This window comes from Bos indicus x Bos taurus, chromosome 5 (assembly GCF_003369695.1).
Source record: "Bos indicus x Bos taurus breed Angus x Brahman F1 hybrid chromosome 5, Bos_hybrid_MaternalHap_v2.0, whole genome shotgun sequence".
Lineage (NCBI taxonomy): Eukaryota > Metazoa > Chordata > Mammalia > Artiodactyla > Bovidae > Bos > Bos indicus x Bos taurus.
This window is the reverse complement of record NC_040080.1, coordinates 6,436,234-6,448,923: the sequence shown is the minus strand read 5'-3', so window position 1 is coordinate 6,448,923 and position 12,690 is coordinate 6,436,234. Positions and strand designations below refer to the sequence as shown.

Sequence of the window (12,690 nt, the reverse complement as noted above, 5' to 3'; positions counted from 1 at the left end):
TTCAACAAGGGCTCCTGCCCTGCTCCTGCACTCTGGACAACACCCCAGTGCAGGGAAGGCACACCTTGGGCCCCAGTCAAGTCAAGAAAGTCAAGAAAGTGAAAGCTGCTCAGTTGTGTCCGACTCTTTGCGACCCCATGGACTGTAGCCCACCAGGCTCCTCTGTCCATGGAAATCTCCAGGCCAGACTACTGGAGTGGGCAGCCATTCCCTTCTCCAGGGGATCTTCCCAACCCAGGGATCGAACCCAGGTCTTCCACATTGCAGGCAGATTCTATACCATCTGAGCCCCCAGGGTAGCCCCAGACCCACACAGGAAAAACAGATCCATCTGGAATTACATCCTAATCAAATGCACACTAATGTTATACCACGAGCCCTGACTCTAGACTCATCACAAAAACTTTTGTAAAAAAACAAAAAGTAGGGAACGCAATCTGCTGCAACTGTTTATTATATTCAGAAGTCTACAAATTTGAGCTTTTAAGAAAAATTCACAAAATACTCAGTTGAAACCACATATCTGGTTCATCAAATTTCGAATATATTTTACTGTGCTGAACAATATATTCTAATGCTGTCTAAAACACAGCCAAATTATTTTTCATTCATTTGTACACATTCTGTCATTTTTTGAAAACCAAAATTAAGATAAAAAATATTAAGAAAACTATCCAATTACAACTACTGTTTCCCCATAAACTGAAATATTTTCTGTGGGTGTATCTTCTCACCTTATTCATTTTTTACTTCTGTATACCATATTGATTTATAAATGCACTTAGGGAGTTCTCATCTTCCATTTCTCATAAATTCAAACAGTGACACCTTGTCAAAAGATTAATTTGCTTGGCAACGCAGAAGCTTGGGCTGTTAAAAGCACTCACTGAAAATTATTTTTAAATTTATAGATCATATAAAACAAACAATTTCAAAGGGACAGACGTCTTCAGACATTATTTGAAATTACCTTAAGATGTGGAAGTATCGATGAATCAATCTATCAAATTAGACACCAGCTATTTTTGGTCTTTTATTTTTATTCTTTGTTCCCTTTTTAATGAAGTGTGTGTTGTAAGTTTTGTTTCTCCAGGCCCTTCTCATATCAGCTGATTCGGGCAGCCTTTAGCCCATGAGTCTCACCGCAGTGAGACACCCTCCCCTCCCCCAGTGAAGAGAGGCCGAGGAGCCCTCGACTCCAGACCTCCTGCTCTTAGAACCAGAGTCCAAGGAAATAAAGCAGGGGTGTGCATGGATGTGCCAGACAGAAGTAACACAAAACCGAAATTACAATGAAGCTTCTACTATATCAAAAATGAGAATTTCTCAAAAGAAATATTAAAAATCAGCCATGAATACATATATACCACGAGAAAAAGTAGCAAAACAATCTGCCCAAAGCCAGCTGGTCTTCACTGCAGCCTGTGATGTGGTCACTGGTTCACGAAAAGAGGAATTTCTCCAGGAAACACGCACCGAAAACATCAGTGTTAGGAACCGTAGCGATCCTGCAGAGAAAACCAACACGGGAGTCCATCGGCGTCGGCATCGGCTCCGCATTCTCAGTATCAGCGAAACAGATGCCTCGGTGACAGGGGCCCGCGGCCGAGGAAGCGGGAACCGGAGCCCCTGGGCGGCGGGAGGGGCCGTGAGGGGCGCGAGGCCGCGCGGGGGGACAGAGGCACACACGTGGAGTCTGAACCCCGAAATTCTGGGTCAGCTGAGTGGTCTCACCAGGAGCAGCTTAACCTCTGTGCCTCTGTTTCTTCATCTACAAAATGGGGATGATCATCTATAAAGAGGGATGTCACTTCCTTGGAAGGACTGAGGTGGGCCCGGCTGACCTAAGGGACATGTAAGAGCTCTGGGAATTCTAACCCAAGCTTGTGCCGACAGCAGCTGCTGGCCCAGGGCGGAGGAAGCTTCCATAGCAGGGGTGCCTCCCCACCTGGAAGACCCCCCCTTAGAGGCATCAGTTCACGCCTATCAGGTCCTGCTCTCTGTGGCTGCGTTTCCCGTTCATGAGTGTCCTAAAATAACTTGATGTAAGCAGGAAGGTTCACGGAATAGCCTTCAGATAATTAGAGCTGGCCTTCAAGTGTTATACACAAGTGTGTTCCACCCTCGCCTCGTTTAAAAGATTGAAACACACAATCTAAATGCTCAACTTGGGGAATAGTTAAATAAATTACATGCATTTTTGCTCAACAGAATGTACTGAATAGCTTCCAAAGAATTTTGAATTACATGCAAATGCTCATAACAAAACATCAGGAAGAAAAAGAGGATATAAAATCACATATACAATATAATCCTTTAACGTTTTTAAACAGGTATGCATAGAAATCTAGAATTAGAATAAACCAAAATATTAATGAACGTTTTCCTTGGGAGGTGGGTGGGGTTATGGGCAATTTTTAACTTTGTTCTTATTTATTTTTGTTTTTTAACATAAGAGAAAAGTAGTAATGATCATGACAATTCCTGTAACAATTCCTCTGGAGTCATAAACTAGAAAATTTAAACAAATATGAAATTACAAGTTCTGGTTTTCATGATGTCCTGGGTTACACTGTAGCAAACACATAAATCGAGAATATAAAACCTAATTTTCTAGCAATTAAAGAGTGGTCCAAATCTCATTTTCGAAATTACGAACCCACCACCAAACTCAGTTACCGCAGTCCCCATCTCACTGACCTGAATGGAAGTCATGACTCCGTTAGCAAAGACGGAGAGCTTTCCGGCAACCGACCTCACTCCCTGCTTGAACTGGGCCATGTCGGGAGCTGTGGGCAGCACACTGGTGAGGTTGTAGCTTCCTGCACACAGAGCAGATGGTGGCTTGTCACTCGTCACTCCACCGCAGCAACAGTGCAGCCAGCGTCCAGGGACTGGAGAGCTTGGGGGATGCGCCCCCCGCCCCCAATGCCCACGGGCAGCAGCTGTGGTTAAGGGACAGGACCCGGGGATGGGTTTCAGTGCCAGCCCCACCATGAACCAGCTGCAAGACCCCACAGTGAGAGAGGATGTGGCATTAGGTCTTAGGACCATTAGGGGCTCAAATACTGGCACTGACACTTCCAAGCTGTGTGTCTTTGGAGAGATTCCTTAGCCTCTCTGGGCCCCCGTTTCCTCCAGGCACTTAACACAAGATCTGACAGGTAAGAACTCGGTACGTGGCAGATGGGCGGACATCAGTAGGTTTTTCGGGCTCAGCATCAGTTCCCCCTCTGGTGAAAGCCCTCCTCCCTTCTTTGCGAGGTCTCTCCCCTGATCCCTCCCGAAACTACGGTGGATACGTGACCCAGACCTGGCCAATCAGAGGGATTCCCATCTACTCAAGGGAGGGGACCGTCTGCTTGCTCTGGGGTTACTGGTGGGACAGTGAGCTGCTCTAGCTGTCTGTGGCAAGGGCTGCCCCCCTCCCACCCACCCCTCAAGGAGGAGGAGGAGGAAGCCTGTCTCAGAGCAACAAAAGGAGGCTGCCAGACGGGGAAGGCTCCTGATGGCCAGCTCCCAGGCAGAGGCTGACCCCTCACCTTCACTGAGGCCCGGGTCAGCTGGGTCTCTCTGCTGCCTAGGTTTTGGTTCGTCCCAGCACAGACACGCACACGTGGCCACCAGCCCAAGTGACGCACGTCCGAGTCATCAGCCATCAAGGGTCTCCGAGCCAACAAGTAGGCTTTGGTGGCGTGCTCTTGCCACTCAGTTGAGATCGGGCGCTGGAGGGGCTCAGAGACTGAGTGACCCCAAACCTGGGGTCCCCCAGGGAGCCAGCCCAGCTGCCCTTGGCTCCACATGTGACCCGTCTACACCCGCCTGCCCCTTAAGCAGAAGCCAGGTATCTTGCCAGGAACTAAATGGAAGATACACGTTTACCTCCAGCACAGGGGCCACCGGGAGAGACCTTGTGTTTCCCACAGTACTGCTCCCACACTGACCACTGGGGGATGGGCCCAGGGGCGGCCACCTCCCCCTCTCTGCCTCCAGGTGATTTTTTAAAATTTGGTGGCCCTTTGCCATGTCTTCCCATGTGGCTCAGCTAGTAAAGAATCTGCCCACAATGCGGGAGACCTGGGTTCGATCCTTGGGTTGGGAAGATCCCCTGGAGAAGGGAAAGGCTACCCACTCCAATATTCTGGCCTGGAGAATTCCATGGACTGTATAGTCCATGGGGTCGCAAACAGCTGGACACGACTGAGCGACTTGCACTCACTTTACTTGCCGATGACAGAGCGGCAGCCTAGCCCAGGGGCAGGACTTGGGTTCGAAACCCAGCACGGCAGGGCTGTCAGCCTGTGGGATGAGTCTTAGGAGAAGCAAAGAGCTCGTGCGAGACCTGGAGCCCAAAGGGCCCAAGTCACAGCCGCTTTCCAGAGGTCAGCGGAGGTGACCTTGGCACCAGAGCCTCCAGTTACAAGTTTCCTACTCAGCAGCGTTTAAAGGGGAGGGCAAGGCCAAGGTGGGAGGTTTAAGCTGGAACCAGAGCCCCTTGGGTGCACGGACTTCCCTTCGCTCAGGCTGGCGTGACTCCAGTTTGTGCAGCTGAACTTGCCAGTGACCCCACCGCACAGCTGTGACGTGTGACACACACGTTCAGCAAGTCGCCAAGCAAAACCTCCCGACGGCCAACTGAGGTCCGTGCTTTGGAGGCTGGCAGACCCCAAGAGGCCAGGTTCCTGGGCTCGGTGAGCCAGAGCCAGGACAGGGGAGGGTGGCTGAGGGGCCTTGCAGGAGCCTCAAGATCCGGGGCAAGGGCAAACACACTGGGGGTCCCCCTGTGATGCCGGGCAAGTGCGCACAGAGCCTGGACACAGGGTCCGCAGTGCCCTGGCAGTCCCACGGGGCCCTATTCAGACTCAGATGATGGGAATCATTTCTGGAAAGAAATACCCTAGAGGGGCAGGCTGGGTTTGCAGTTTCTTTTGTTCCAGCACTGCTCTCACAGAGCCACCTCTGCTCTGTCATCTGTGTGCTGAGCGGCGACCTCCGAGGCAGTGCCCGGGGATGGCGGGCCCCGGCTGACCCTGCTCTAGAGTGACCACCGTGGCTGCTTGTGTGTGTTCCTCAGCCAGTCCCTCCAAGATCCTGGAAGGGAATGGTGCCCCTGCAAATGCCAGGGTTAAGCCACACCCCCAGGAAGTATTTTTGCTTCACAAGGAGGCATTTCCAGTCTGGAACTGTCTTTCCCTGAACGCTGAAGAGATTATAAATGTGACTGTGACCCACCCCGTGTGCTGATACTTCACAGACGGGGAAACAGTCTAAGATAAGGAGCACAGAACACGCTCTTAAAACCAGCGTTTGCCCTTTGTTGAAATGCACTCTAAATAAAGGGGTAAATATTTAATGAGAGTTGTTCAATGAGCTCCCATTTAGAGCAGTTATTAAAGGCATCTGATGAGAGATGCAGAGATGAGAGGGGATTCGTGGTCTGAACCATCTGGGGGATCTGGAATGGAGAGGGGAGTAGGCCCTTGGCCACTGGGGAGGGGATGGGGTCCCTGGGCGGCCTTGCATAACCCCAGGGCACCCCCACGGTGACTTCGAGTCCTCAGCGCGGGAGTTGTCTTGGATCCACAAGGGCCAAGAAAATTAATGGACCTTTGTTCTCTGAAAGGGGACAGGAAGGTAAACATAGGCTGGCCAGAGCCCGCCTTCAACAACTGGAAAAGGCTGCTCATTTGATCTCTGAAGGCTTTTTTTTTTTTTAACAAACAATGTTTCAGAGTGAGACTTCCAGTAACTAAAATTACAAAAACACATACAGCTGGGGGTGATTTTCAAACCTGATAGGTTCTCTGGCTGCCCTACCTCCGTGCCAGGGCGCCTGCAAGGAGGCAGGCCTGACCCATGGGTCAGCCGAGCACCCCTCTGCCGGAGGGTGGGGGGTGGGGCGGCCACACAAGGAAATCTCCCGGAAGAGAGGCCGGGACACCGGAAGTTCACAGATGAGAACGCAGCTTCTCCTGCTGGAGGCCAGAGGGCGGCCCTGCTCTGCCTGTTTCCGGGTCGGTGCTTGGGGGGTAGACTTGGGGGACAGCTAGAACCCTCTCTCCCCTCTCGCCATAGCACAGCAGCCTGGCAGTGCCCGCTGCACCCAGAGGGCCACAGTGGCTCTTGATACGCCCCCCAAACCCCATCGCAGAAGGTCCGAGGTACTGGGGTCTCCGGCCATGACCTTCTCCCCCCATGGCCTTCTCTATGGCTGCAGGGCCGCCCGTGTGGGTCCCTCCCTGCCCGCGCCCAGCTCCTCCAGGGCTGGAAACGAGGGTGTAGGCAGTGCTGGGCCCTGAAGGCCTTAGAGAGCCCCCTCCCCTGGGCGTTCCTGCTGATGAATGGGCTCCTGAAAGGACCTCAGAGGACCCTGCCCCTGGAAGGTTGGCTGTGACTCAAGAGGGACACTGGCCCTTTCCCTGCCCCCAAGGCCTGACTGAGCAGGACTGGAGCAGACTGACAGCTCAGGGTCAGAGGCCCAAGCAGAGGCGCGTGCTTCTCAATGTTCGTGACGGGCCTGTGCACTGAGGCTCACTACCTGGGGTGCCCAGACATCTCCTCATCTGGGTCTGGACCCTCCTCTCCACCTCCCTGGTTCCAAAGTCCATCTGTCTCCAGGGAAGGCCGAGGCTGGTGGAGTCACCTGTTCCATCTGCCCTGCCTACTCCTGGGGCCTGGGAGGGGCCCCTGGGGGTCTGCCGTGTCCAGATCCCAGGGGGCTCCCATTGATATCTGTCCCAGTGCTTAGGGGGCACTTGATAAAAAGTACCCCACTTATGCCCCAGTACATGCTTGTGAGGCAGGTATTACCCACCCACTTTACAGAGGAGGAGACTGAGGCCGAAGGCAACCTGAAATACTCCAGGATTCACAGTTAGGGAGTGGGTCACGTCACACAAGAGCCCAGGGCTGTCCCCTCCAAGGCTGTAACACCATACAAACTAGATCTCATGTTCACACTATGCTAGGAAACCCACCCATCCCCCCACACCCCCTGCTGCCATGACAACACTTCAGGAAGACAACTTCCTGAAACTGCAGGTAACTTTGGGAAGGTTGCTTAAATGTGATGACCTGACCTCTTCACATGCAAAGCCTGGAACAACAACTTCTGCTCTGCCTCACTGATAGGGGCCGTGTGTGTGTGTGTGTGCGCACGCATGCGTGCTCAGTCCCTTAGTCGTGTCTGACTTCCCGAGACTCCCACAGCCTGCCAGGCTCCTCTGTCCATGAGATTTCCCAGGCAAGAATACTGGAGTGGATTGGATCCACTCCAGGGGATTTTCCTGACCCAGGGATTGAACCCATGACATCTCTTGCATCTCCTACATCGGCAGGCAGGTTCTTTACAACTGCGCCACCTGGGAAGCCCTGGGAGCATCAAATAATGGCTGCCAACAGTCTTGGAAAGGTAAGAAGTCCTATGCAGAGAAGACGGAGGCGCGATGGAGACCAGCCTCATCTCCCACCCGCCTGCCCTGCCTATTACCTGCCGTCTGCTTCCTCTGCTCATCGAACAGGTCAGCTGAGCTGATGGAAGAACTTGCCGAAAGCCTCTCCAGCCGAGCCCTGGCTTCGTACTAGAGGAGAGCAGCAAGAAAAGGAAAATCAGGCTCCAAAATCATGAGCAATTCTGCAGAAAGGATCACTGAGGAGCTATCACGGCGCTGGGGTTCCGCAGTCACAAGTAGACAGATAAATGCCCAAAGCCATGGCCAAGGTCGGTCAGTGGGGGGGGCCCAGAGGGAGGGTGACAGTGACGGCTCTGTCTCGGTGCTGCCGCCACCCAGCTGCCAGGAAAGGCCGCTCCACGAGCCTCTCTCCCGACAGCCTTCTGTTATTCGCTGACTGAACTTGAGTGCTGTCCACTTTAAGACAAGGCCACATTTAGGGGGTGGAGAACAACCAGATGTCGGGTCTAAATACTCTCAAAATGCTGGTGGAATTTCTATTGCTACAAAATAAACTCAGTACACCTCAGGAAATAATTCTCTGCGTTATGCAAGAAGCCTAGTGATAACCCGCATCGCTAAGAATTTCATGTAAGCACACAACTACTCCACAAGGAGAAGGGACATTTCAGGCTCCCCATTTCCATTTGAGTCTTACTGTTTAGCCAGACTCCACTGAGATAAGCTCATTAACATCTCTGAGAAAAGAGGCAACAATCTCTCTTCTGAAAATAAATATACCTACCTTCGAGAAACAGCTATATACTACATTTAGCTATGGTTAAGAAAACTACTAAGGACATTACAGGTGTATCAAAAATTCCTGAAATTTATTCAAAAGATATTGAATGGACAGCTATTCAAAGCACTGGGAAAGGAATAAGAGGAAATATAACACAGGCCCTACCTTTCCATCACTCTTCTAGCTGGAGCAGCCAAGTGGGACCACTAGGCAGAAGGACGTGGGTTCGAGTCCTGCCCTGGGGACAGGGGAACCTTGCAGCCTGAGTCCATCTCACTTAGTACCCAGTACCTCCTCCCACTCCTTCCATGCCCCTGGCTTGCTTTCTGCTCTGTGGGGACCACACAGAACCTCTCTGGACACTTACATCAGCTTTGGCTTGCCTTCCAAAGTACATATCTGAAGAAATGGCTTTGACGTTGCCAAACTTCTTCTGGGCCTCATCTGTATTTTCAGCTGGCTCAGAGTCTGGCTTGCGGCGAGTGGTAGGTCTACAGTTAGAAACAGCCAAGGCAGGAATGACGTCAGCAAGGTGGTGGAGCAGGAGTTTTTCACATTATCCCCCAGAGAACACTGGTGTGTGTGTGTGTGTGTGTGTGTGTGTGTGTGTGTGTGTGTGTGTAATTTGGTTGATTTTTGTTTTTATTTATTTGGCTGCACCAGGTCTTAGGTGCAGCGTGCGAGATCTAGTTCCCCAACCAGGGATTGAACCCACACCCTCAGCAATGAAAGTGCAGAATCCTAACCACTGGATCACCAGGGAATTCCTGAGAATACTGGTTCTGACAATCACCCACAGATGAGCATGCCTTTGTGGGAGTCCAGGAGTCCAGCAGCGAGGTTCCAACACGCTGTTGGAGCAAAAAGAATCCAAGACTGGTTGCACCGAAGAGGTAAGAGGAAGAGTTTCACTTGCTCACGCTATTCCTCCTCCCAGGCAGCGCTGCTCAGGGCCAGGTGGGGTCCACTCGGCCTGCCGTCTCTCCCAGGGGGAAAGGCGCGAGGCGGGTGGCAGGGTGCCCGGTTTCCAAGGATGCCTAGGGCTTCCTCATCCACCCGGAACAGTGAGGGGATCTACCTGGCTGAGGCGCTGGGAGGGGCTGCCAGGGCTGAGAACTCAAAGGCATGCGGATTCTACTAACCACTTCCTGGGCTCCACGGCAGGCCTGCTCACAAACCACTGGGTGCACTTTGCCTGTGGAGCCCCCAGTGGCCCATGGGGCCGCCAGGGCTGACCCATGAACCCTCCCTCCTGCACACGCCCTGGTAAGCGTGCCTGACTCTGGGCTGGCAGAAAAGTACACTGACTTCAACCTTCCAGGGCACCATCCTAGGGGAAGCAAGCAGGAGGCTCTCATCCCTGTGTGTGGGACGGAGAGAAGACAGGCCATCTTAAGACTTCACCCCCCAAAAGGGGTAAGCGGGGAGGAGAGAGTGCATCCATAGAAAAGGCCTGAGAACACCCCAGAGTCTCCAGCAGGGTGGACAGTTGATGGCATTTCTCATCCAAAGCTGAGCAGGAAAGACTGGAAGACGACGTGATTCCTCCTTCAAATGCAAAGACAGCAACACGACTCCAAGGAACACGAAATGTAATACCACAAGAGGAAACTAATTTTCTAGTAACCGACCCCAAATAATTTCCTGACAAAGAATTCAAAATAATTGCTTTAAGGAAGCTGATCAACCTTCTAGCTTCAAGCACAAGCTGGAATCAAGACTGCCGGGGTTTGGGCGGGTGGGTGGGGTGAGGGGGGGTGGGGGAGTTGGGGGGGGGAGGTGGGAAATAACAATAACCTCAGATATGCAGATGACACCACCCTATGGCAGAAAGTGAAGAGGAACTAAAGAGCCTCTTGATGAAAGTGAAAGAGGAGAGTGAAAAAGCTGGCTTAAAGCTCAACACTCAGAAAACTAAGATCATAGCATCTGGTCCCATCACTTCATGGGAAATAGATGGGGAAACAGTGGAAACAGTGACAGACTTTATTTTCTTGGGCTATAAAATCACTGCGGATGGTGATTGCAGCCATGAAATTAAAAGACACTTGCTTCTTGGAAGAAAAGCTAAGACCAACCTAGACAGCATATTAAAAATCAGAGACCTTACTTTACTAACAAAGGTCCGTAGAGTCAAAGGCTATGGTTTTTCCAGCAGTCACATACGGATGTGAGAATTAAAGCTGTGCGCCGAAGAACTGATGCTTTTGAACTGTTGAGTTGGAGAGTCCCTTGGACTGAGAGGAGATCAAACCAGTCAATCCTAAAAGAAATCATCCCTGAATATTCACTGGAAGGACTGATGCTGAAGCTGAAGCTCCAATAATTTGGCCACCTGATGCAAAGAACTGACTCATTGGAAAAGACCCTGATTCTGGGAAAGATTGAAGGCAGAAGGAGAAGGGGATGACAGATGACAAGATGATTGGATGGCATCACCAACTCAATGGACATGAGTTTGAGCAAGCTCCGGGAGTTGGTGATGGACAGGGAGGCCTGATGTACTGCAGCCCATGGGGTCGCAAAGAGTTAGACACAACAGAGTGACTCAACAACAACAACTATGTGTGTGTGTGTGTGTGTGTATCTGAATCACTTTGGTGTACACCAGAAACTAACACCACATCATAAATCAACTGTACTTCAATTTAAAAAAAAGAAGGAAAGAATATCTTGAAACAAATGAAAATGGAAACACTTATGGGATACAGCAAAAGCAATACTAAGAAGGAAGTTTAATGCCAACAGGTGTATGAGGGGTGATCAACATCAGTAATCATCAGGGAAAGGCAAATCAAAACCTCACACCTGTTAGAACAGCCATTGTCAAGAAGATATGAGATAGGCGCTGGTAAAGACTGGAGAACAGGGAAACTTGGTACAGCAATGGTGGGAAAGGAGATCAGCACAGCCACACGGAAACAGCACAGAAGTTCATCAGAAAGTTAAAATTGGAACTGCCATCTGCTCCCACTTCTGGGTATAAATCTGAAGGAAACAAAGTCGGTAGCATGAAGAGATCTCTGCAGCCCATGTTCATGGCCAAGGTTTCCAGAGCAGTCAAGTCGTGGAAACAATCTGTGTATTTGTCAGTGGGTGAATGGCTAGAGAAAATATTATCCCACACACACAATGGGATAACATTCTGCTATAAAACAGAAGGAAATCCTGCCACTAAACGACAGTAGGGATGAACCTGGGGGACATTACACGAAGTCAGACAGAGAAAGACAGATACTGCATGTTCTCACTTGTGGGTAGAATCTAAAATTTTTTAAAAAAGGTTGAACTCAAAGAAACAGAAACTAGAACAGTGGTTTCCAAGGAGGTGGGGGAAATGGGTAGACGCTGGTCAGAGGGTACAAACTCTTCATCATTTACAATAAGAAGAGTAAGTTCTGGGGACCCAACATCCTGACTAGTTAATAACCTGTAGTGTTACTTGAACTGTGGGAAGACAGTAGATCTGAAGTGTGCTCAGCACAAAGAACAAAAACAGCCAAAATAGGTTGAACTAATTTGAGGTAAGGCAAATGTATTTCTCATGTATAATGTAAGCACATGCCATTTTACTTTTTAAAAAGCCAACAGCAGTAATTCTGTAAAGGGATTTTAGGCCACTTTAAAAAGCCTGTAAATTCTATTTAGAAAAAAATGAATAAATATCCAAACCACACAACATTTGAAGGAATTCTGCTCCTTAAAATAGGCCTGTAATTTGACTTCAGTTCCACGGATCAATCAGTAAATACTGAGTACGTTGTGACACACACAAAGCACCGCTCCATGCTGCACAGGATACAAATGAGCAGGGCGGCAGTACATCCCAGTCACCAAGGACAATGCCAGGCCACACTTATTGTCCCAGCGTGCTAGGACTGTCCCCCTACACTCCCAGCACTTCCCTGGTTTAGACGACACGTCATTCAGCCCTTCATTCATGATCACCAGAAGCTGGAGACAGTTCTTCGACAGGTAAATGGATAAACAGACTCAATGATAAAGAGGGGTGAACACAGCAACACACACGAGTCTCAAGCGCGCTATGGACTGTTAAAGAAGTCTAACAAAGCCAGGTACTGCTCAACTCCAGGAGACGACCTTCTGGGAAAGGCAAAGCTGTAAGTTCAGGAGACAGACCAGGATACAAAGAATATTCTTGAAATAGTACAACACATTCATTTACTAGGGTTAGAGAATGTCCCTGGAGACGCATGTCGAGTCACAGTTTACAGTCCCACCCCTCTGGGGTCCGTACCTGTCTGTATAGCCTGTGTTTTTCGGAATTGGGTCAGTGTCTTTGATGGTCTCTTTCTTCCAATAGGAATCTGAACTGTCATCCCAGCTAGAGAAAGAACTGCTCCTCAGCTCCATGGGCTCGTCAAAGAACCTGTATGGGAGAGAGCAGAAGAGACTTTGGAGGACCTTACTGATGTCCACTCACATTGGGTACATGGGGACTGCACTTCCCAGACCCCCCCCCCTTGAAGCTGGGGG

General features: G+C 50.3%; 1 protein-coding gene across 1 annotated transcript in view; it reads right to left on the bottom strand.

The window, feature by feature from the left end:
• Positions 1–436: 436 nt before the first annotated feature.
• ARFGAP3 (ADP ribosylation factor GTPase activating protein 3) overlaps positions 437–12,690 on the bottom strand; it is a 50,011-nt gene continuing 37,757 nt past the window's right edge. Inside the window, exons 12-16 of the mRNA XM_027540586.1 lie at positions 12,452–12,583; positions 8,561–8,684; positions 7,490–7,580; positions 2,701–2,822; positions 437–1,508 (exon numbers count right to left, since the gene is read on the bottom strand). Coding sequence (XP_027396387.1) covers positions 1,491–1,508; positions 2,701–2,822; positions 7,490–7,580; positions 8,561–8,684; positions 12,452–12,583 — 487 coding nt within the window. The 3' untranslated portion in view covers positions 437–1,490. The remainder of the gene's footprint in view (positions 1,509–2,700; positions 2,823–7,489; positions 7,581–8,560; positions 8,685–12,451; positions 12,584–12,690) is intronic.